The sequence below is a fragment of the Eurytemora carolleeae genome, unplaced genomic scaffold, assembly GCF_000591075.1.
Source record: "Eurytemora carolleeae unplaced genomic scaffold, Eaff_2.0 scaffold7, whole genome shotgun sequence".
Lineage (NCBI taxonomy): Eukaryota > Metazoa > Arthropoda > Copepoda > Calanoida > Temoridae > Eurytemora > Eurytemora carolleeae.
In genome coordinates, this window is record NW_019396407.1 from 68,551 (window position 1) to 94,552 (window position 26,002).

The 26,002-nt window shown below is 30.4% G+C and overlaps 3 protein-coding genes across 4 annotated transcripts; 1 reads left to right on the plus strand and 2 right to left on the minus strand.

The window, feature by feature from the left end:
- Positions 1 to 1,152: 1,152 nt before the first annotated feature.
- Positions 1,153 to 10,601, minus strand: LOC111702710 (uncharacterized). The gene is made up of 16 exons (XM_023474479.1): positions 10,504 to 10,601; positions 9,424 to 9,505; positions 8,465 to 8,566; positions 8,347 to 8,391; positions 8,105 to 8,225; positions 7,267 to 7,353; positions 6,241 to 6,358; positions 6,114 to 6,188; positions 5,751 to 5,852; positions 5,517 to 5,607; positions 4,087 to 4,126; positions 3,060 to 3,166; positions 2,543 to 2,611; positions 2,123 to 2,273; positions 1,723 to 1,765; positions 1,153 to 1,622 (listed from the first exon to the last, which is right to left on the minus strand). Exons 1-16 carry the CDS (start codon positions 10,538 to 10,540, stop codon positions 1,420 to 1,422), a joined length of 1,473 nt encoding a protein of 490 aa, XP_023330247.1. The 5' UTR covers positions 10,541 to 10,601; the 3' UTR covers positions 1,153 to 1,419.
- A 1,796-nt stretch (positions 10,602 to 12,397) lies between these two features.
- LOC111702695 (uncharacterized) lies at positions 12,398 to 22,418 on the plus strand. Of its 2 annotated transcripts, none has more exons than XM_023474460.1 (12): positions 12,398 to 12,713; positions 13,334 to 13,371; positions 13,580 to 13,664; positions 14,094 to 14,156; positions 15,473 to 15,554; positions 17,820 to 17,920; positions 18,872 to 18,954; positions 19,229 to 19,383; positions 19,447 to 19,616; positions 19,925 to 20,075; positions 20,237 to 20,288; positions 21,551 to 22,418. In XM_023474460.1, the coding sequence occupies exons 1-12, from the start codon at positions 12,613 to 12,615 to the stop codon at positions 21,784 to 21,786; spliced, it is 1,317 nt and encodes a 438-aa protein (XP_023330228.1). In that variant the 5' UTR covers positions 12,398 to 12,612; the 3' UTR covers positions 21,787 to 22,418. The 2 variants fall into 2 exon arrangements, with proteins under 2 accessions (XP_023330228.1, XP_023330229.1); XM_023474461.1 differs by having other exon boundaries at positions 19,301 to 19,383.
- Positions 22,419 to 22,550: 132 nt separating this feature from the next.
- Positions 22,551 to 25,858, minus strand: LOC111702696 (uncharacterized). The gene is made up of 7 exons (XM_023474462.1): positions 25,721 to 25,858; positions 24,723 to 24,861; positions 24,307 to 24,573; positions 23,487 to 23,677; positions 22,966 to 23,215; positions 22,715 to 22,878; positions 22,551 to 22,663 (listed from the first exon to the last, which is right to left on the minus strand). Exons 1-7 carry the CDS (start codon positions 25,792 to 25,794, stop codon positions 22,606 to 22,608), a joined length of 1,143 nt encoding a protein of 380 aa, XP_023330230.1. The 5' UTR covers positions 25,795 to 25,858; the 3' UTR covers positions 22,551 to 22,605.
- Positions 25,859 to 26,002: the final 144 nt, after the last annotated feature.

Consider the following 26,002-nt stretch of genomic DNA (forward strand, 5'->3'; position numbering starts at 1 on the left):
TATGATTATGGTAGAACGGATTAGGAAGGTTTGTGGTAGGCTGTAAAGGCGGGAAAATGAATATGATAGAACGCATCATAAATACTTCTGGTAGGACGGATTTAAAGGTGAAATAATGAATAAGGTGGAACGAATTAGCAAGGATTGTAGTAGGAAGGATGTAAAGGTAGGATAATTGAAAAGAAAATTAATTAGAAAGACTTATGGTAGGACGGATGTAAAGGTGGAATAATGAATATGGTAGAATAAATTAGACATACGTCTGGTAGGACGGATGTAAATGTGTGATAATGGACATGGTAAGACGTATGAGAAATACGTCTGGTAGGACGGATGTAAATGTGTGATAATGGACTTGGTAAGATGTATGAAAAATACGTATGCGAAATACTTCTGGTAGAACGGATGTAAATGTGTGATAATGGACATGGTAAGACGTATGAGAAATACGCCTGGTAGGACGGATGTAAATGTGTGATTATGGACTTGGTAAGACGTATGAGAAATACGCCTGGTAGGACGGATGTAAATGTGTGATTATGGACTTGGTAAGACGTATGAGAAATACGCCTGGTAGGACGGATGTAAATGTGTGATAATGAACTTGGTAAGACGTATGAAAAAAACTTCTGGTAGGACGGATGTAAATGTGGTAAAATGATCACTTCAGAATGGATTAGAAAGACTTATTGTAGGGCAGATCGTAAAGGTGGGATAATGGACATGGTAGAACGGATTTAGAAAGACTCCTGTTAGGACGAGTGTATAAAGATAGAGGCCAGATAAAATGGCGTATTAAAGGAAATTACTTTGAAGAAAAAGAAACATGGTCGGTGAATTATATCAAGAATTTCGTCCTGATTTTGTATTTTTGAATAAAACCAAAACTGTCGAAGTCTGAACAAAATTCTTCGGTAATAAAGACAAGAAAGGCAGACCAAAAACTTTTTTTTGCTAGCAAATAAAGGAATTGAGTTTTTGCCACTCAAGTTTTCTAATCCCCATAGCTGTCCAACCTGATTGTGTAAACATCAGGTTGCAAAGATATAGAAATGTGAAAATCAGAGTTTGTGGCAAGCACTCATTTCCGTCTGATACATTTTTAGAAAGTAGATATTTATTCTTTATTCATTAAAATAAAATGTTTACAATATTTAATCTAAACGTTATCATGCTACTAAATTTGATATTATTATTTTGATATAATTGATTAAAGAACTTTTTTCATGTAAAGAATTTGCAGTTTTGCATTCTTCAGAAACAAACATTAATTCTTTGAGATGGAAAGGTGCTTTAATCTATATGCTTAAGTATAGAAATAAAGCTGTCGTAGAGAAGGTTGCGTTATTCTTCTCCGTGTCTAAAAATATCCTGGGATTAATTTTACTAACCCTCAGAAGTATTTTATAATGACCCGAGTCAATTGCACAACTGTGCATTTGGAATTATTCGTTTTGGGACGGATATAGAGGCAAACTTCTCCCTTCCCACTTTCAATGTTTTGAACTTATTACTCTTCCAGATACCGGGACGTGTGATATCTTCGGTTTCACACTCGAAGTAGGACAGGGTTGACTTTAGAGGTCCATTGTTCCATCCACCAATAATCCACGGTTGTCCAGCTAAAGATAATTAATCATATCAATGAATTGTTTGTTATAGATTTTTTTTAATGATGAGAAAAATCATATTTAATGAAATAAAGATCTAATTGAAATCTACCTGTTGTTGACATACCATGGTAATGACGACCTCCGTCAAAATTCTATAGAATATATTACACTATTATTGTATCTGTTTTTTTCCGGTAAAATACCCAGAAATATAATATACACTTAATGTTTAATGTAGATTAATGGTCAAACAAAACCAAAATTAGTCGAAAAGGAATTGAGTCTTTGCCACAAACAAGGATAAGAAAATTTGAGTTTGTGACAAAAACTCAATTCTTTTTCCTTTAAAAAAGGAACTTTCCAATTGTTTTCTTCTCAAATTCAATAGTTAAATGACTTTGTATGGAACATTAAGTGATTTTCTCGAGTTAAAGTTACATTCTTGTGCAATGTTATTAATATTTTTAATTTAAAAATACTATATTTTTTTACGTGGCTAGTGTTTCAACCTTAGACAAATCATTGAGTCTGATCCATGGATTAGCAGTTCCAGATTGGTTGAGAGCAATAGTTAGATCTAGGAACCAAACAGTATTAAGCCAAGCTCCTGATGATCTATAACCACCAGTTATCAGAATTCCGTCATTCCATCCTTTCATCCTATACAGTAAAAAAATGCCTAATGTTGAATAATATTATGAGAAAAAGTGGTTGATTTTAATTCTTGTAATTTATAAAGGAATTGAGAATTTGCAACAAACTCAAATGTTCTTATCCTTATAGTTTTGCTAAAAGGCTTCACAACCTATGATACGTTAAAATTAGATTATTTGATATAACAAAATTTAAATATCTGCATGAAGTCTACAATATTGGGTTGCAAAACTATAGGAATTAGAAAATCATATTTTTTTTTGCAAATCCTTTACCTGTAATGCATGCAGGCCATATCAGCTCTTCCAGGACTCACACCTTCAATATCAACAGGAAGGTTTAAACTAAAAATAACACAAGAATAAAGACACTTAAATTTGACAACTATGACTGTTCCAAAATATTAAGAAAAAATTTAAAAAGCATTAGTTTAAAAAACAATTACTGAAATATTTTCTTATATTGAATAAAAATATTGAAGAAAAATATTAGTTTAAAAACAATTACTGAAATATTTTCTTCGAAAAAAAGACAGAAGACATAGAATTCTGTGTCTTTAAAGATATATTATACTTTAAGGTTGCATATTTCAGGCTCATGTTTTCTATGTACACCGTATGCCTAGGGTGAGTTAAATATGTACAATGCATATTTTTAATAACTAAAGTTTAAAATATGAATGACAGATTTATAGCCACGAGCAATATTTTGATAGATTAATATTCATCCAATTGATTCAATTATACCTACATTAAATAGATTTTCCCTGAGATAATCTAAGTTTTAAAAAACCTGAAACTAGAATCCTTAGAAAGAACTCCATCTACAACATCGAACTTCAGGACATCTGGCAGAAAATTAATTTTGTCATCCCAACCACCGAGTAAATAGATCATATCCTAAATTAGTCGATATCAGAAATAATCCTGACATATGTTTTTTCCTAGTATATTGATACATTTATAATTGTAAAAGTACTCGGTCAAATATTAAAAAATCTTCCGGATAACATATTTATTGTTTAATATTAAAGGGACTGTAAGCGTAATTTTAAATAACCTTTCATGCAATGAGGGCATTTCTAGATTCGCAACGGTGCCCTTTTAACCTTTGACTGATCATCGATCGAAGACAAAGATCTCTGTGTATTTATCTATTAAATGTTTTGTAAAAAGCCGTGGAATAAGCGTTTTAAAAATTGAATGAAAATAATTATATTCTGCCACTTCTCAGAAAAATAATATTAATAGTCCAATGGCATATTTCCTAGAGTAACCAATTTCCAATTGGCATTTTCCCAAATGCCTTATTTTCAATTATTACTTGAAAAAATGCCTTTAAAAATGCACTTTTATTTACGTTCTTAAAGGAATTGAGTTCTTGCAACAAACTCTGATTTTCTAATCTCTATATCTTTGTAACCCAATGCCGTAGACCTTAGATATTTCCAACTATAAATTCTTATAGATCAAACAATCTAAGTTTGATATATCAAAAGTTTTCACCATCAGAAGATTTGAGTTTGTGGCAAAACCTCAATTCCTTTATTGAAAATGTGAAATGCTTGTATAGCATGACACTACATATTAATATAACTAATATATTTGTTCTTTTGATTTTTCATTCTTCCCTTTTGTCATCTTTATGTCTCATAATTTACAAACTAATCATCACATCAAAGAAATTGAAAGTTAATTTTATGTTAAAGTGATACAGATGAATAATAGAGTTTTGGTCAAAACTAGATTATTAATAATGATAAGACTGTTTCTGTTCGCTTTTTAATCTCTAAAAGTAGTTTCATTATTCATCAGAGTACCTTTTGGTTCATCCGCACATGTACCGCGCAGGTATGGGATCTGAAAGTGAAGACAAAGTAAAACATTGCTCGACTCTCTTGACTGAATCGGATATTTAATTACGAAACTACGAAACCTGAACAATGCATTTTTATTAGTTGTGAAAGAATAAAAGTATCAAGCAAATAAATTCTAACAAATAAATGAGTTGAGTTTTTGCCACAAACTCAAATTTTCTAATCTCTATATCTTTGTAACCCAATGTCGTAGACCTTAGATATTTCAAACTATTAATACTTATAGATAATACAATTTAAGTTTGAAATATCAAAGGTTTGCACCATCAGGTTGCAAAGATATTGGGATTAGAAGATTTGAGTTTGTGGCAAAAAATCAATTCCTTTCAACAATTATATACATAGATTAAAGTAAACAACCTGTATTTATCTATAGCTGTAAGAATACTAAGTGACGAAACAGGTTCGTATTCAGGATTTTAGCCAAAGGAGGGGAGGGGAGATACAGAACATTTTTTTGGCCCCCACCCTTACAGTTCAGTTGCTCTTTCCGTTCTTTAAAGGGACTGTAAAGGAAAAATGAAAGGGGGTATAGGCTAAAAGCTAATCACTTTAGCTCTCAATCGCGACCAATTAAAGTTATATCTGATGTTCCTATCTCGAGAAATTGATTTACAACTTTGTCAAATTTATACGAAAATTAATATATATATACAATTTTGTATAAAAGTAGTGGGTTTAAAAAGATCAAATTCAGCAAATATGCAACCAATCAGAAAACGATGATATCCCAGAGAAACCTAATTGTAACTTAGGTTTACTCCAATTCCAATTTTATATTTGTTATTTCTATTTTTCATAGATTTAATTCATAATATTATTTATACGTCCGTATTGCTTGACCAGAAATTCCACCAATGGCAGTGCAGTAAAGTGGTCACGTGATACAGGCGGAGACATGTGACCTGAGCTGAAAACTTTTGTGTTGGATATCCTTAATTCCGATCGGTTAACTCTTCTGGAGTTTAAATTCATGTGGAGAACATGCAATATTTAAACTGGATATTAAGAAAAAGAGTGGGATATCTGGATATTTCATTCTAAAGTTTTCAGCTCAGTATACTGATCTGCCATTGGTGATAGTTCTGGTCAAGTGATTTAAGTCTAAGATTTTCTAAATTTTACATATATGAACTTTCGTAAAATTTTAACACAGTTTTATATCAATTTCTCGAGACAGGAACATCAGATAAAACTTTCATGGGTCACGATCAAGAGCTAAAGTGATTAGCTTTCAGCCTATACCCCCTTTCATTTTTCCTTTACAGTCCCTTTAAAGTCTGTGAGGCCCTATTAAAGACTGAATATTGTAATGTATTCCTGTTTATAGATATCAGCAGAATATGAAATCGTCCATTGTGTATATATTATACCTTGGTGAGGGTAAAGTAATGGTTGAAGCAGACCAGGTAGTTCCATCATACTCTTCAATATCATTCAGCATTCCAGTAACAGTGTTGTACCCTGCAGATTAAAAAATCTGTAATTTCTTTTAACGAATTTGAAATAATTCATGAAAACTAATGCCCATACTTTTTAGTCCAAGGAAAAATTGAGCTACTGAAATAGAATCATAATTGAAAATATTTTCGTATCTACATATTTACCTCCGAATGCAAATGCTTTTGTGCCTACAGCAGCCATAGAGAAAAATCCTCTTTCTTTCAGTAAGTTTACCACTTCAGTAGGATTCTCTCCAAAATCAAAACCTTTCAAAAATGTCACGGTCACTTAGTTATCCCTTTATCTATAATGGACTCTAGGAATGGGTAGAATAATCACAAATTATCAAAAATAATATTGAAGATATATCTTCAGCAGACGACTATGATAATGTTTAGGTATTTGGTCTATTTTATTATTTCAAAGATAAAGTTATACAATCAAATTTTGTCAAACGTTTCTAAAACTATAAAAGGAGAAGTTAAATGCTTAAACAATGTTGAAAATACTTTTTAAAGTTACTAAACCTGTACTTCTCCCAATTCCGCATTTTTTCATATATTTATTCGCAGAATTCCAACCTCCGCATACAATAACGTGATCTAAACAAAAGTTTGTTATTTTTTATCATTTTTAAACCTAAATATACCCAACCTTTAGTAGGGTCATTGATATCATGGATAAATACTCCTGCTGCACCTTCCATCTCGTCTACTGGAAAACTGTTGCAAATGGTTCCAGATTCATCAAGAATTTCCCCCGTTTTTTCAAACTACAATATTTGAAAAAAAATATTTTTGTCTTACTAGTGTTTCTTTTACTTTTAGATTACCTCAATCACTTAACATGCCTCGAAGGTCCTTTTACATGTTTTATCTTTCAACTTTATAAATTTTGTGATTTTCATTAAACTAATTCTATATATAAATTTGGCTTGTCTGTCTGTTTGTCTGTTTGTCTGTTTGTTTGTTTGTATCCAATAAACGTCAAAACGGCTGAACCGATCGGGCCCAAATTAATGATCAAAAGGGGAATGTCCACATTCAAATACAAAGGGTGGGGTGGGGGGGGCTTTCTGACTTCGTTTTTAGAGATTTCTCTCTGATTTTTTGCATGCAGGCCTGAATTGTGATCTAGTTTTTGAATCAAACACCAAAGTGGGGAAAAAATAATTTTCCCCCTCATTTTTCCCGCATTTTTTGGCATTTTTTCAAAAACTTTGTGATAGGTCCATGTGTGGTGTCTAAAGTCATTAATATTAGGTCGGGAAACTCAATTTGTTTTTAAAAGTTTTTATTTTTGAAAAATTTTGAAAATGCGCAAAAAAATATTATGAAATCCGCAAACTTTTTTTGGTTCAGAGATAAAGCCACAATTAAAAGTTGAAATAGAAGATGGGCGCGAAGCGCCCTAAAAGCCGAGTTCTATATATCTCAATAAGATTGAACATTTTGCAAACAAATATTTTATTTATATTAGTATTGTGTCTGCACACTCGATTCCAATCTAGACATACGGAAAAGTTTAAATTTTCTGCTTTTGGACTTTGTAGAGCAGTTATCATTGAAATAAATAAAAATTTCTGTTTTTAGTTAATTTTAATTTAAATTAATTTTTATTTGCTTTATTATTACTTTCTTCCAACCTAGAATACCTCTCTCTTTAAAGTAAATATTTGACCTGTGTATTGGAAACCTTTCCCCCCAATACTAGTGTGTGCCAGCTCTCTGACCTATCTTCAATCAATCGTTGTCCAGTGGTACAAGCCTACATAAGAATTGAGAATTTGTCAAGACTGTTTCTTTTGTGGCTGTTGATTAAAATATTCACTTTATAATGATAAATATAGATATTTTGTTAAAGGCTATTTGGTTTTCAAAAAAAGTGTTTTTGTAGTAACTTTTTCATTTTGCATTATTTTGAAAATTAGTTTAGACCTTCAAATTGCATCAATCAATAATAATGACAGCTGATAGTGTGGACATTCATTTTAATTGAAAAACTTCATTTTATGTCTATGATCATGTGAAAATTACACTTTGAACAAAAATGTTTAAAAAACCAGACTGTACATAGCAGGTGTAATCTTACAAACGTTTTACTCTTTAAATTTTCTAATTTTAACTGCAGTTTTTACTAGCACACTTAAAATCATGAATTTTATGAGTTTAAAATAATAATAATTCATTCTTCTTTCATGAATCCTATTTAAAAAAATTTGCGAATAGCTATACTGCAATATAAAAAAGTATTAAGTCTTTAACCACAAATCCCAATTTTCAAATCCCTTTATCTCTACAACCAGATGATGTAAACCTTTGATATTGTGTTGTAAAGAAATAGGGATAAAAAATCAGAATTTGTGGGAAAGACGTATTTCCTTTATTTTGCGATAATCTAAGTCACTGGGATAAAAAATAAGACAATGTTTAATATATCATTCATATTTTTGAAAACCAAAGGGAATTACAAAATCCCCATAATTCTATAAAATATCTATATTCTGTTTTTTTTGTACCTTTCCACAGTTTTGATCAAACACTGAGCATTTTCTATGAAGGACGCAAACATTTTCTATTCTCTGGCAAGTATTGCCAAGATTAAACCCAACCAAGGAGCAGTTCTTTAATTTATCCGGACTAGAGAAGCGATATTTATGTTTAAACGTAGCAACCAGTATTTGTTTTTCATAGACTCATATTTTTTTAACGAATAATAAAAAATGGTCTTAAAAACGTTTAATCAGATATCTTTACTTTCCTGTAGAGAGTATAAAACTGACATTCTGGACTCATCTCACACTCACTAAACAAGAAACAGTTCCAGTGTTAAGATACATTGAGATTCTTAATATTAATCTCTATTTTATACTTTAAACCTGAGACACTCCTCTTGAGTGTATTTATTCTGAACTACACGAATAATATTCTTATTTTCTTTTGGTTTTATCTTGTTCACTAAATCCAGAGGGCGTTCATTCCTAGCATTAAAATGTAATAGAGTAAATTTGTTGATTCAGAAATGTGAGAATAATATTATCCTTACAAATATACATTAGAGTTTGAAACGAATATTTCTTCAGCGGTATTTTAACCAAATGTAATTTTTTCATGTACTTGCATCAGATTTTTCATGTACTTGCATCAGATTTTTCATGTACTTGCATCAGATTTTTTTCTCAGTAACTTGCTTAAAATGTTAGGATGCAGATAATGGAAACCAATGAAAAAGTTTTGATGTTATAATGGAAGATTTTATTGAATGAAATATTTTTCCTTCTAGCCTGGTGGCTTTTTTAAGTCTTTCTTATCATTAAGATCCTGTAAGATCTAATTATGTTGAGAGTTTTTCTTGTTTTGTAAGTTAAGAAATCTTTGTTTACAGTGATAACCAGAAAATTCCGGAATAGGAGGACGACTTTTAGACTCAAGTTATGACTTTAAACAGTCCAATAAACATAAGAAACAGTAATTGTGAAATGTAAACAGATTCACTAGTAAGACTATTTGACAAAGCAAATACACTCAAGTATTGATTTAATGTCGTCTTTCTATTCCACAGTTTTCTGGTTCTCACTGTATTGTAATTAAAGGAAGCAAACACTCGCTGCAAGCTAAAATTTTCTTGTCAACCTCAATAGTATTATGTCATTTTAAGCTTAGACTTTTTTAAATAACAGAGTTCAAAGTTTGAAATATCTAGGTTGCAAAGATCTAGAAAATATAATTATTTAAGCTGGTATTTAAGCTGGTATTTAAGCTGGTATTTAAGCTGGTATTTAAGCTGGTATTTAAGTTGGTATTTAAGCTGGTATTTAAATGTAATTTTAATACTTACAAATCCAAACATTCACCATATTGTTTCCAACATTTTGGTAGTTCAGTGTTTAGAGCACCTTCTATACATTGCTGAATTAAACCTGAAGTAACAAGTAACAAGTAAATAAAATTATTTCTAAATTCTTCTTCTTATTTCGTCTTCATGTCCTTATTGAGACATAATCTTGTGTTACTGCAACATATGGATGATTATGAAAAATTTGTAAAATTATCAAGAAGAATAATCAAAATATTAAGAACTGAACTGAAAGCAAAAGAGTAACCGCAAAAATTTATATTAAACAATGTTCCCTAATTGTAATTCTATCTTTAAAAATGGTAAAAGATTAAATTAAAAAGACGACAAAATAAAATCAAATGCAAAGTTAACTATAATAACGACGAGGACCCAAGTCTTTTTTTATTTTTAAAATTTCGGCGATGATGATGGACCAACCCTCTGTACAGGAAAAGAGTAGACTTTAGATTTAGTTCCACATTTAATTGAAAATATGTTTTGGTCTAGGTTAACCCTCGTCAGTTCTAACGATATAATAACCATTAAACTCGATATTAAAAACCACAAGAAAATAAACGAACAAAAAAGATTATTTAAAAAAAATTTAAATGGGCTGTAAAATGGACAAAAGGGAAACGAACTCAGATCATGAGATGGAAAAAAAGATATTTTGAAAATATTCACTTTTTGTAAAGAATGTTTTATGATTATTTTTATTGTGTTTATTTTCGAAATAAATGCAAAATTCGCTTTCGACCACTGCTTGTTCACATATTCTTGCCACAAACTCTGATTTTTAATCCTTTAAGTTTGCTAGCCGATGTCGTAAGACCTTTGATATTACAAACTATAAATTCTGTTAAATGAAATAGTCTAAACTTGAAATAAGAAAAGTTTACATTTACAGGTTGCAAACATAAAGGGATTAGAAAGTTTGAGTTTGTGACATAAATTCAGTTATTTTGTAATATATATTTCAATATTTCCCAATTTCAAAGCATAGATTCTAGCTTGATTTATACAAAATATAAAGATATTTGGCATAACAAAACCTATGATTTAAATACATTTTTACTTTACCTATAAACAGAATGTAAAGGTGTCCTTTGTTTCCCATGCTGAAAGCTTAGAATTCTAAACTGGACTAACTTAGGGCAAATCAGATATGAAACGTGTAGAAAGCCTTTTGTATCCTAGACACACAACCATAACACAAAATAGGAATTGAGTTTTTGCCACAAACTCTGTTTTTCTAACCCCTATATCTTTGCGACCCGATGTTGTAGATCTTAAATGTTTCAAACTATGAACTCTGTTTGATCAAGTAGTCGTAGTTAAAAATATTAAAGGTTTATACCATCGGGTTAAAAAGATATAGGGATTAGAACATTTGAAGGCACAATGTTTGGTTTGAACCTGCATATATTACCCAAATCCATCCCTCTAACCCCATTATTTTCCATCTCATCCTGGCTCACTAGCTTTATGTAGATTTTTTCGAACTCCGCTTTATTGGATTTGAAAATCTAAATAATGTTTAAATATGTATAATGAACCGTTTATTAGAAACATTAATTAGAGAATTTGTTTTTTTTCTGTCTGGCCCCATTTTACTAGTTTCTTCATGAAAAAACAACAACATTCTAATTACGTGCCTATGTTATCAACCGTTCACAGTATACACTACATACTGGAAATTTTCGATACTTCTTTTAAAAACATTAATTCCACAAAAAAAATTCTCTAGAAATACGATGCCAGAAATTTTTCGGGTTAAATGTAGGAACTTTTAATGGTTTAAGCAACAACATTGTGTATTCTAAGTTTTCAGGTTCTGTAGGCCAACATAAGACATTGCCTGGATTGATTGAAAAATAAATTACCTAAAGGAACTGACTTTTTATGACAAAAACCATCGGTTTGTTCTTGTTCTTTCGTAATCTATATCTTTTCCTAAAAAACTTCTTTGAAACTCTTTCTTTCCATTACTTTAAAATACTCAATGATGATATTTTTTGTCTCAAAATAAGCTTTTGAAACAAAAAAAAATAAAAAAAACTATTTTTAATCAATATTTTACTTACTTTTTAGTAAAATATTTACTTACTTTTGCGATCTTTAGCAATAGTCTGAGTATTTGGGGTAAATATTTTAACAAGGGTCAAGTTATTATAACAGATCAAACTGTAAATTAAATACTAAATCTATTCTGTAAAGAGAGTTTTTCTAAAGGAACTTATTTCAAACTTTGACTGTTTATTCTAGCAGTATTCATGGTTTAAATTTTCATTTTATTGCAAAGATATAAGGATTAGAAAATCAAAATTTGTGGCTAGAATTCATTTTAAAAGAACATTTTAGCCAAACTAAATACCCTAGCAGTGGCACATGGCCTATATACATTTTGGGCGGACCAAGGTGAGTACATAATTCTAAAAAGGCTGAAAATATTTATTTTTAAGTAACATACAAAAGCTACATCTATCTTGTAAAATCTTTGTCATATACTATTATACATAATGCTAAGCAGAGGCATACAACGGGAAAACAGAAAGAGAGGCCGAGTTGGAATTTCGAGGCCACAGAGAAAAGGCCAGGTTTAGTTTATCATTGTCTCTTCCCAACCAATGTCCAACTTAATGTTTCAAATTTTTGTGAAGCATTGCATACCTTCTGGCGAAATTAAAAATGTCCCAACAAATTAATGCTGATTTTCTAAAAGCATTAAATCTTCGCCATTGAAAACAGGAAAATTGGCAAATCTTTTCTATTATTTTTGTTTTTTATTAATGTACAAAATAGATTTGTCGACGTATTATATGTTTAAGAATAAAGATAGCTTTAAAATAAAATAAACGAGCTGCAACCTTTAAAGACAGAACAATATATGCATTGCTAAACTAACTTTAAAAAAACACAATAATGATAATGGATGAAATATTTAATAAAACAATAATGATAATGGTTATTTTTCAGAAGAAATGAAAGAAATAATCATAATTTTACCGAATCGCAAAACAGTTCGCCATGTAAATCAAAGTTATAGTTTATTTTTCCTTTTATAAATTTCTAATTCTAATGAATCTTGCGCCTGCAGACAAGATGGCAATTTTTGTCGACGTACAGACAACAGACAACGTTATTCAGAAAAAAAAAGTGATTTAATCTATTATTATTAAATGCAAAACCATGGAAATGTCGGTGAAATTTTTAGCTATACTAACTGTTCTAACAGCAAATATAGTTCTAATAATATGTCTGTGTCTTTTAATTCAAGCCCCTGCTTGCAGGTAAGATATCAAGTGATGTCGGACTAAGGAAATCAGCCATTTTCAAAGTTTTAACATCACTTACGATAAATGAACTTCTAAATCTAAAATCCCTCCCTCAGGTTTAATAATTTTTCAGGTTGAACAAGTGCACAAATTATTTGTCAAAAATTAGTCAATTTATACACGCCCATTAAGATTTTAGTTTTAATTTTTTTCCACCTTTTTGGTGAATTTATGTAATATATGTTTATTTTTGCAATATTGGAATAAATGTTTTATTAGGTGAAAGAAGCGCGTTGAAACCATGTGACATAAGTTCGGGAATGAACCGCAATAAGTGTTAATGTTAACCGTCAGAAATCTATTTCATGAGAATGAAAATAGTGTATGTTACTTACATATCACAACTTTTAAATCGTTTTGAAAAAAAAAATATTTATCTTCTTATAAACCTGAGGAAACAACTCAATGAGATTAGATTTATCCTACATAATCGGTAAAACGTTTACAGGGTATTATGAAGTTAAACGGACATTCCACTCAATAAATGTGTATAAGGCATCTAAAATTATGTCTAGCCCAGAAGTCTTCAGTGTATATAATTATATTTTAAATGATTCTTGATAATGCTTACTTAGATCGCCTTGTGCCGAACCAAGTCAAACACAAATATTAGGAATACAACGCAATTATTTAGTTCATTTTCTAATGCATGTTACATTTTTAAAAATTAAAAAGACACCTTACAAAAATAAAGAAAAATTATGAAAAATTATTTATTAAAATATATAAATGTTCATCTTTTTTTACTTTTTTACTTTAATACTTTAAAATGTTTTCACTTTTACAAAACCTACAATGTAGATAATTGATGTTGTATATAGACACTAGGCATACTTTGGCTGTGATATGCACTTTGATTCTTTGTCTGCTAGTTCTTATTACTGCATCGTTGGATAACATTTCATGGTTAGTCTTATAATACCGTATCTGAATTCTGAATTACTGTAATTTTAAAATATCTTTATTCATTCACAAATGGCAATTATTATTATTAAATATGTTTCTGTTTGAATTGAATACTACCTTTCCTTGAACACGTTTTGTAAAACTTTTTTCTAATCCCTTTATCTTTATAACCGGATGCTGGAAACCTTAAATATTTAAAACTTAGAATATTTGATCTGTCAGAATTAATAATTTGAAATATACAAAGGTCTACAACATCGGGTTACCAAGATATAGGGATTACAAAATCAGAGTTTGTGGCAAAAAACCCATTTTATGGTCAGTATATTATCTCAGTCTAGATTTATTGTTTAAGAATAAAAAGAAATGTTAAAGCGTATTGGCAAGAAATATTTTAGACCTTTGCAAGATAAAATAAGATCTATTTAGGTGGAACACATCCTTTCCAGATACCTTCATGTCAACAACACAAACAAATAGTTTTTTGGACAGGTAATAATGAAAATGAGAACACCACGTTTCCAAATATATGTAAAACTTTTTTGGCTCAGTTTCATTTTCCATAATATTTTTGCCATAATTACATTTACCATAACACATTTGTCATAAGCAACACTTGCCATAAGTCACATTTGCCATAAGTTACACTTGCCATAATGGTTACACTTGCTATAATTACTCTTGCCATAATTAAAATCAAATTTGGTTTGAATTAACAAACATATATTTATATTTTTTTTACAATTACAAATTGAATACAAATTACAAATTGAATTACAGTGTAATTATGGCAAGTGTAACCATTATGGCAAGTGTAACTTATGGCAAGTGTGACTTATGGCAAGTGTAACTTATGGCAAAAGTATTATGTCAAGTGTAATAATGGCAAAAATATTATGGCAAATGAAACTGAGCCCTTTTTTTTATTTTGGTGTACAGTACCAAGTATGGTCTATGTACAGTACCAAGTATGGTCTCTGTACAGTACCAAGTATGGTCTCTGTACAGTACCAAGTATGGTCTATGCTGTACAGTACCAAGTATGGTCTATGCTGTACAGTACCAAGTATGGTTTTATTTTGCTGTACAGTACCAAGTATGGTCTATGCTGTACAGTACCAAGTATGGTCTATGTACAGTACCAAGTATGGTCTATGTACAGTACCAAGTATGGTCTCTGTACAGTACCAAGTATGGTCTCTGTACAGTACCAAGTATGGTCTATGCTGTACAGTACCAAGTATGGTTTTATTTTGCTGTACAGTACCAAGTATGGTCTATGCTGTACAGTACCAAGTATGGTCTATGTACAGTACCAAGTATGGTCTATGTACAGTACCAAGTATGGTCTATGCTGTACAGTACCAAGTATGGTTTTATTTTGCTGTACAGTACCAAGTATGGTTTATGCTGTACAGTACCAAGTATGGTTTATTTTGCTGTACAGTACCAAGTATGGTCTATGGTTATTGGTCACTGATTAGGTTGAAACGACATTCTTAGATTGGAGTGGCGCTATTAATCTATAAAATAAAGCTCTTCGCTCATAGCTAGCCATACGGCTGGACCTAATTGGCTGAAATTTTTTTAGGGAACCCATGGGTAGTGGGTACCCCAGGGGTGACATAGGCTAAAAAATGGGTATCCTGAGGTTTTTTTTTCAAAAATTGATTTTTATTAATCGAAGTGTTTTCATAATTCAACGGGCAAAGCCGGGCACTTCAGCTAGTTTAAAATAAAGTAGTAAGAAAATGTAAAATGTTCAGAACCATCTGGTGTTAAGGAATCTAACTGGTTGAATCTTTAAGGTTACTAGTTACCAATCCTGGCTGTAAAGTAACCATACAACAAGACTTCTTTGTCAAGTTAGGAACCAGAATAGTACCAAAGGTAATTTACCAGAATAGTACCAAAGGTAATTTACCAGAATTTACCAGAATAGTACCAAAGGTAATTTATCTGAATTTACCAGAATAGTACCAAAGGTAGTTTACCTGAATTTACCAGAATAGTACCAAAGGTAATTTACCTGAAAGAATGATTTATGGCTCTGGCTCTTATTTTCAATGTTATGGATTTCAAAACCTTTTCTTAAAGTTTATCGAAACTTTGAAAATGCTCAACAAACAAAAATTTAAGAAATGAGGTTTAAACATCTTTTTATCTTTCTTGTTTTTAAAGTCAGTGTGGAATTTTCTTCTTAATCTTAAAAATGACAACTTCTTAAAGTTTACAGAAACTTACTGAATCACGCTCAACAAACAAAAATTAAGTATATCTTTCCAACAAACCATCAAGAATAAAACATGTAAAAATATGTATTGACTATACAGTTGTTGTCGGATAGCTGCAAGATTCTCAATAATGAACAGATAGACAACGGGATAACCCTCAAATCAAAACCGATAATGCAGAGAAACTCTTTATTTCCTAAAAAATGAAATGGATAATAACATATAAATTATTACAATGTTTTATAATTTTTATAATGAAAAGATTTTTACGATCTATATAATGATATGTAGGTTAAAACCGTCGGGGAGTCCTAAGACGTTTTTTTATATATTAAAACTTCTGAAAAGAATGACAATTAATTATTAACGAAAGTCACTAATTCTTTATATGAAAATATTCTTTGCTTAAGCAATAATAAAAGTGTTTAGACTCCGTTACCGGAGAACAAGGAAAACGGGGCTAAAATTGTTTGGTTTGGTGTCTCCGAGAGGGAATTTTAAGTTAAAGACGACATTACATGGATGGACAGGGAGATCTTATAGTTAATGGTTGACAACAGTATATGCATACATAAAATTTTTTACATAGATATTAGTCTTTTCTACCATTAAGCTAGCTTTTTTCAATTAGACATTCAACAATTATTTGACCCGAAAGTTTTTTTTAAAAGTTAAATTTTTACAGAAAGACAATTTAGAGTTTGAAAGAATAGTTAAGCTTTCTTATTAGAATGATTATTAATGAAAATTATTTGAATGTAGTTATCAGCATCTATGAATATTCATTTATGGTAATTATTCTTGATCAATTAAGACTACATATATATTAAAATAAGAAAAAAGATTATGAAGCATATGAAATATGTATGCTCAGAGCTGGGAACTCTTGTATTGTGGATATCTAGATCTCAATCTCAATCTTTTGTTATTATACAGATTATTTTATCTTTGTTTAATATCCATTGAAGTGCCAATCAGATATCCTGTGAACAGCCAATCAGAAGCCAGGATATTTAGCGTTCAACCAGAGCTGGGAACTCTTGTATTGTGGATATCGAGATGAATGATTGATCTCGATCATTTGTTTAAATTTAATCTTTATGAAAAAAACCGTATGGAAAAAAAATTAAGCAATAATCTTCAAATTAAAAGTGCCTACAGTGGATATCAAGCTCAAGCAATTGGGATTATGAGTAGGCCTGAGAAATTTGCGTTAACAGTGACAACCGTCAATTTGATACATGCCTTATATATCCTGAATTCAAATACTAAGAAACTTTTATTAGATGTTTCAACCATCTAATGAAACATTAGTTGATACTAACATCTAATAAAAGGTTTATGTATTCAGGTTATATTAAGCATACAAAATTAACGGTTGTGACCATTAACGGCAAATTACCCAGTGGATGAATTTAAAGAATTTGAGCGGCGGTTTAAATTTAAGCCGCGGTTTAAATATGGTTGGTTCCCCTTAAAATTGTATCAAATGTTTTAAGATTTAAGCCGGCGCTTAATTTAAACCGGGTTTTGGCGGATTTAAACCGCGGCTCAAATTCTTTAAATTCCATCTCTGGCCTAATAACGAGTACCGAACACAAAAATTCCCAGCTCAGAGAAATTTCAGATATCCAAAATCAAGAAAGCAACAAGATTCTATGTACAATTCAAAAGTGCCCCCCGTATATATCAAGATATAGCGAATCAGGATTATGGGTATCCAGCACTAAAGTTCACAGCTCAGCACTGAATATATACTTAACAAAGTGTTTACCTTCAACATTGATAAATAGAACTAAATAAATATTTATAACATTAGGTTCGATATATTGTGAAAACTTTATAATATGTCGTGCCAAAATAATATTTTTGTAAAAAGTAGGAATCTGGGTTATGGTTTAATTTCAATTAAATTTTTTAGACTCGACGTAAAGCTCATGAAATGTTTAAACCTAATCAATGGTTTGATTCAACCAAATACTCTGTGGTTAAACAGATTAATTCAGGTGTTCTAAAACTCAGGTGAAACTAATATTATTTTTAATTATATTTGTAGGGACAGTTTCAATTTATCCAAAAGTAAAACCTAAAATGTCTAAATTTTTTAATCCTTCAAAATTTTCTTATAGGTACTTAAATCTTTTAAATTCTTTTTATATCACTTTTTCCTTAATTGCTATTATGACAACAAAGGTCGAATATTCCCGATTTATTTTTATTATTCAATAGAAAAATGGATGAACCAAAAAAAAAATGTGAAAACTCTTGAATTTGATTAATTTGCGAGTCTACCCTTTAAATTAAACCTAATTGCCCAGAGCTGAAAACTTTAGAATGGTGGATATCAGGATTAAGGCTTAATCCACTCATTTTCTTAATCTCAAGATTAGATATTGCTTGTTTACCTCATGACTTTAATCTTCAGATTAATTATCCGACGGGAAATCTGGATATTTCATTCTAAAGTTTTCAGCTCATATCGATCATTTGTTGGATGGATCCTATACTTACAATACATTATTTAAAGCCAGGTATGTTTAAAAGGTATACGGTAGATATGGTTTGTATACACCTTTAATAGTGACGTATTTTGGCCGCTAGAACTATTTTTATCAGAACAAATAACAATTTATGAAGACCGCTGTCACGTAAAATAACGCCTAGAGGCTACTGTATTTAGATCTTGATGATCAAGTTTTAAAACATTTTTTTCGATCGTTTCGCATTTTACATATAATTATTACACAATTTTGACATCTGCATGGGGCAGAAGTTAAAATATCTATTTTCCTTAATCTGTCTAGGACGTTATTATTTAAATTACTAAATCTAAAGTCTTATTTATTTATATCTAAACGTTCATTATTCGTCAAATTAAATGTACACCAACCCTTTCCCACGTACCTCTAGTATACAATAAATACCTCGAGTAATATAGTAAACCTTTATAATTTTTCTTTTTCTACTCTGAAGACTTGAGGTGTCCCCTGTTAATAAAGAAGCTAAAGAGGATTTGGACAAATTCATTCAAGAGCTTATCCTTCAGAATAGCTCAGGTAAAAAATGGTCAAAATTTGAAATTTCAAAATTCCACGGGCATTTATATCTTGCATTTTACCGTGTCATTAAGCGATAGATATTGAGTTGCTGCTTGTATCGAGTTTTATCAGAATATTTTTCTTAGTGTTATTTTGATTACCTATACTACTCAAAAGTTGAGTGACTAGAAAATGACTTTTTACGTGAATACTATAAAGTTATTTTTAAAGGAAAGATCTTAGGTGTATTAAAACGCAGATAATTTTGATTCTGAATTGTATTTTGTTTTAGGTGAGTTCGACTGTAAGTTATTAACTGAGCTGAGTATAGAAGCCCGGGTTCCTAAAATTTCTCTTTTCGAAGGCTACAAAATACCTCAGATCCGACTGGAAAACAAACTAGACTCAATTCTCCTTCCATTGAGCTCATCCCTGCACAAAATAATGGTACGTTTTGAAATTGTATGTTCATAATAACAAAGTTTATTAACGTTGAATGTTTTCTTTTAGGGAGAACCAGTTCGAATATTTGTATTTCGTGATACAAGACTTTGGAATATAGTTTGTCCGACACTCTTCAGTCTCAAGAAGATTCTTTTCACACTCATTCTCTTCATTCCTGTTCTAGGCACAATACTTTCCCTTATTCTAGCAGAAAATACAAGGCAACTAAAAGTTCGGTAAATATATAAATCAGTTCTTTTTTATCATTTATTTATCAAATGTCGTCTTGACAATTTTTCAATGAGTTTTATACTAGATTACGTAATTTTCAGTATTTGCGAAAATAAATAAATAGCCATGAATATACGGGAACAGTTTTAAAATGTTCTATATAATCATTTAATTAAAAAACTAAATATCTGCAACATTCCATATCAGAAAGTGAAGAATACGACATTTGATGAATTCTTTCGATGTATTCGTTATTAAGGGTTTCACTGTATAATTCTTCTTATCCTCCATAAAAATAAATTTTTTGGTTTAGGAAAAGATTTAGTCGAAGAAGAAAAGAAGATGAGGATCAAGTTGACAAGGAGAACCTCCTAATACCGTTTGCTCGCAATAAACTCCCCCGTCTCGCTAGATTGTTTAATCACACTCCAGGAAGGATCCCGTTACTCTTTTCAACACAAAAGGTTTTTAATTCAGTGTTTTTAAAACAATGAAAACTAAAACGTTTTAACAAAGAATATCACATTTTGTCTTTTATTTAATAAGCTTTTATTTTTTCGTTTGGAAAGGTTTAAAAATGATATTTTTTTTAAATGTTTTAATATTTTATTGCTGTTTTTAATAGGATGGATATGACGATGTTGAAGATATATCTCCAACATTTAAATCCGATCAAGGTAGAACTTTTAAGATACTTTCTCTAATTTTTATGCTAAAATGTAGACTGTTATAGTTATATAAATGTACTTAATGTAACTTTGGAACATGTAATTGTTAATATCGACGTGCATAGTAATCCTAAATGTCCTTATAGGACCATTAATTTTGATTTTGAAAACGCCGTGCGATTATTATACACATTACATTTCTTTCGCTAAATTGGGTAAGATCCGAGGAAATCTTAATACTAACTTATTTTTGCAAATAAATACAGCATTTCTAACCACGGATTTTTAACGTAGTTGGGTACTTAACATCTTTGTTTTTTTTAAAGGGCGTGACTGGCAATGTATGGTAATTGAATAGAGAATGTAGTATTGTGGAGAATTTTTTTTTAGGATTCATTTGAGACATATAAAACGTTTTAATGATGTATGTATAATTACTGAGTTTGACCGCAAAATCGACGTTCAAAATCATCCATTTGGGTGGTTACATTTTGAGAATCGTGTTTTTAGATTATTAATTATGGCGACATAAAATTTTCAAAATTTCTGCAGTAAACTAATAAGATGTTTAGGAACATATTTACCAATATAAATTTGTCAATAAATCAATTTCTTCATTATATTGAGTTTCTCATTCTTTATGAATTTATTCGCAAATTTCTTCAAATTCTTTAAATGACATCTTTTCAATAAATATTCCAGGAAATCTGCAGAAAATGTTTGTGAACGATGAGATATTATAGAAACCAATAACTTAATAAGATTATAGTTAATAGAGAATAGTTAATTATTATTTTCTCAACCTGTTCCTTAACAACTAATTATTTTACTGTAGAATTTTTACCACATTTTTCGTCGTTGTTATTGAATATTTTTTTAAAAACAGATTCTCAAAATCATCCCTCAAAAATGAACACTCTATGAGGATTGAATTTGCGCTCTTGCTGAAATATGCACCGTCTCAAATGCTTTCTAAAAAATTTCTCAACAATACTACATTCTAAGTTCAGCACCATACATTGCCGGTCACTCCCTTTAAGTGATATTAGGATTGAAATTTGAAAAGAGACGGGGTGAACAGATGTTACGGGCGCTTCCTTTAAATACCGTGTTTTTGTTAAATGTCTTGCAAACCCTAATAAGATTGGAGAAGATTGTTCTTATCGTTAACCCTTTAAAAAAACCATCCAAAAAGAAAACTTAAAAACATTCTTATTTAATACTTGTTCATTTATACTCGTTTCTTATTCTAAATCAGCAACGTTTTACAGATATGAATGAACGCTGCTTCCCTATGGAACCTTGGCAAGATGAAATCAAAATTGCGATACCAAATTTAGATCCTTTTCATGAAGAACCCAAACTAGAACTCACTTTGGACAGTCCTCCCCCATACTCTGGACTGGATAATTCTATCCTACCTGTTCCGCCCAGCTATTCAGATCTATTACATACAGCTATAGATAGAGATAAACTATATACTGCTAGGGAAACTGATAACATTTAAAAAAGGAGATAATATTTCAGTTAAGCTTTCATTTCAAATGTTTAATAAAGTGAATTCTTTTTTTTTAATAATTTCAAAGCGAATAAATATTTCAATAATAAAACACCGGTCTATTTCTACTAAGCTTTCCTGATTACACATAAAGATAAAAATTTAAGTAATTCGAGACTAAAAGGACCATATGTTAACCAAGGTATTGCCCACCCCTGGATTCCTATAACGGTGCGTCTAAGGCACCTTTTTTAAAGTAACAATTTCTCATCTAAAATATTGATTTTAGAGTTTTTTTTTAAATATGTCCGATTAAAATAATTGCAATTTGACAAATATATATATCGATCAACGCCACTCCTCTGCAGTTGACAAAACTTGGAAAGATTGATAATTTATGATATTTGGATGAAAATCTGAAAAGTAATAACCAAACCAGATTTATATTTTAATAATACAAGAAACGCAACAGTAATATAAACTATACTATATACACACAAGAGATCGTATCACGTATGTAACATTTACCTTGTGTTAATGATGCAGTGGCATCACTTATCAGTATTAAATTAGATTTAATTGTTTTTGATTTGTACAAAAACTTACTGGATTTCGAAGAATAAATATCATTCTATAAATTGTTTTTCGTTTTGCTAATCTTTTTTTATTAAGTGAAATTTAAATCGTATTCATCTTAGGTCTTTTTGTTCTTCCATATGCAATTTTATTTCTTTACTTTTCTTGTACTTAGTTTCATCAAATTTGTATCTTCATTGGTTGGGAAAAATGTAAATTTATTTAAAAATCTACACATAGCATAGCCAATGATTACAAATACATTCCATTGACAAGGAAATCTCCATCAGCTTCATGTGTCAGATTTCTCCTAAACAGCAAGAAATTATCATGAATATCTGGCTTTGCCTCTATAGGTTACCTGAAACTGATGCGTCCCCTATGGATTCTGCAGATTACAACAACAAAAATGAATGTTGTTAACATGATACCAACTGTTAAAGTGAATATAGCGATTCCTGGAATCCCAAGTGGAGTTAGCTTATCTCCCAATTCTTTGATTAATTTTTCCTCGTAACTCTCAACCTTAACATTTTTCAAATATATCTTTTTGATTAATTGAATTCATAACATTTATATTCATATAATTGAATTCATTTTAGCAAAGCTAACCTCTGGAAGGTTAGTTGGTGTTGTGCTGTAAATTCTTAATTTCTTCAATGTTGTTGACTTTTCTGTTACGGTTTCCTTTACAGTTGGCATTATGGTGGTTGTCATTTCTTGTTGAAACTGTTGTTGATAATTAAATTGTGAAGGATAGTGGTTATAGAGCCGGAACGGGTTCTGATATTGTGGCAAGTACGGGTATTTAGGAACAGGTATTCCTTGATTCACCCCCTGGAAACCTTGCAGACTATCCTGTCTAGAATTGTAAGAATTAAGTTTAACAAATGCAATAAGTTCTTATAATCTTAAATTAAATAAAACTTATATTAGTTTTATATTTTCTTTATGAAGGATAAAAATTATATCGCGTCAAAAGTTATATTCAGTACAAAATGTTCCAATTAAAAAAATTACCAAGGTCTCTATATCTCAGTCATATTTGATTTTACAAACATTGCAGATCACATTTTGGAATTCCTAGACTTAACTTAGTTCCCATATTTGAACAGTATTTCTTTAAACAATACCTAGCAATCAACATATTTGTAGTTGTTGGAATTGTTGTTGTTTGGGTTTTGCAGAACCCTGGATCCTCGTCACTTCCATCTCTACACTGTGGAATGTTGTTGCATACATCATATATTGCAATACAATCTCCAGAATTGCAGCTAAATTGCCACTGTCCGCAGTCATCTTGAATAATTGGAGACGGTTCAACCTAAATTTTTAAGTAATTTTGCAAACAGATACTTTAAGTTAAGTGTCCCAGAAAACATATGTAATAGGAAATTGAGTCTTTTCCACAAACTCTGATTTTCTATTCCCATATATGTTTGGAACCCAATTTCGTAGACCTTGGATATTTCAAACTATGAATTATGTTGAATTAAATGAACTAAGTTTGAAATATCAAACAGAGGGGTACACCGTCATGCCGTTGCAAAGATATAGGGATTAGAAAATTGTGAAAAGTGATTACTATTTTAAAATTCATGATTACTGCAATAAACATTTTTTTTATATTTCCATCTTCTCCTGATAATATGAATACTGAAAAAATATCAGAAGAAGTCTGACGCAAATACGGGAAAAGCACAATTTTGCGCTAAACTGTCTTTATGCTAAAATTTTTGGCAACATAAGCAATATTTTGCTAATGGAAAAATTATTTCCAAGGTAATATATAAAATAATCACGACAACGTCATCATTTGTTTATTTTATAAAATTAGTCAAGTTGTATTGAACATTTTTAAAAAGTTCTATTTTTCTAAAAAAAAATTCTAAATCTATTTTAATAAACAAAAAACTTATTAATACTTCAGATTTTCTTAGGTTATTTAGATACCTGATCTTGATTGTCTGGTTTGGGGTTCCTCAGTTGTGAAAGTTGGTCAGAATGATCTCTTTGCTTATCTGCTGCACTCAGGTCAAACCTGTGCCGGTCAATTTCAAGTACTGCACTGGAAAAGTCGTCGCTGCCGGTGAACTGACATTTGAAAGCTTCAGGTGACCCACAGTCAAACAAGTAGCAGCTGTTAACCTCTCCAAAGACAGCTACGTTGCAAAGTGGCGTTGAGCAGCAAAGATGCAAACAGCGTGACATGGTCTCCACCTAGAGATATGAAAGTGAATGTTAACGAGAGTAAAAGAATTCAGTTAAAACACTTCTCAACAAAATCAGTATTAAAACAAGTTTTTTGAAAAATATTTCAAAACTCAAATTTTCTCAAAAGACTAATACCAACAAAACTATATATATACCTCAGTTTCGTTAATAAATACAGCTCCATTCTCTCTGCTGTCCTTGGTCCTTATGATAGTACTTGATTCCACAGAGAAGTGGTTTAAACAATGATCGTCACTATAGTGTTTGTTTATTCCTCTTCTTGTTCTACTGCTTCTGCAAAAACAAATCATAAGTTTTCTAGTATTAGAAACAGAAAATTTCTTATCAGGTTTTTATTTGAGAATTAAAATTATATTTTAGAAGAAGGAAACACATTATTTACTCTTTTTTTAACTCTAAAATTAAAATTTGAATAATACAAGAAAACATCAAACATAAAAAATAATTGATAATCTAAATATATATATATATATACTTTGCTTGTCTGTCTGTTTTTTGTTTGTTTGTCTGTTTGTATCCATTAAACGCCAAAACAGCTGAACCGATCGGGCCAAAATTTTTTGTGCAGACCACACATGTTTATTGATGTTCGAATTTTCAAAAATTGGCCTCTAAAAGCCTAGTATTAATATATTTTATTTTAAGTCTATAGATGGTATCTTAAACGCATCTCTGTAAGAACATTTGTTAAGTATTAGCCCAGTGTTTACATTAGATTCAAAGTATTATTGCTTATCATTTTATATACAAGTTACATAAAGTTATATCATTTATTTCAATTAAAGAATAATCAAACAAAAATTAATTCCAACTTTATGTTTTCTTTAAGTGATAAAAGAAAGAATAGTTGAATAAAAAGTAGTTGATACCGTTGTATCCTGTCAAAAAGATCAATCAATTTGCTTATAAACACGTTCCGCATGTTCAGTTTAACTCTCCTTTTAGTGTTCGTAAATCAGAAGTAATATAGTTTTCTCGATTTTTCCGCTTACAAAACAACAGATGCGTAAACACTAAACAGTCCAGTCTGTAAAAGTAGCATATATTGTATATTAACTTTCAGTATTTATTTGTTTTGTTTGCGATGTAAAAATCTCTATAAATAATCTAAAAATTCGTTTGAAATACTCACAAATTTTGTTTCATCTGCTCAGTCGCACAAAGTTTGAGTAACAAACAGAAAATAAGAGAATATCTTGCTACCATCCTGGGCTTACTCAGCTTACAAACTTGACATTATTTCTACTTGGTTTAGGTTGGGTTTGGATCTCCAGACTCGAAAATATTTTGGTTTGGTTTGGTAATGGAGGTAATGATCTCCTTTCTAGACCAGGTAAATAAATCAAATATCTGGAATTAGTTCTTCGCACTCAGAGGCTAAGCTTTTGGGGTATTTTATTTTACCCCCCCCCCC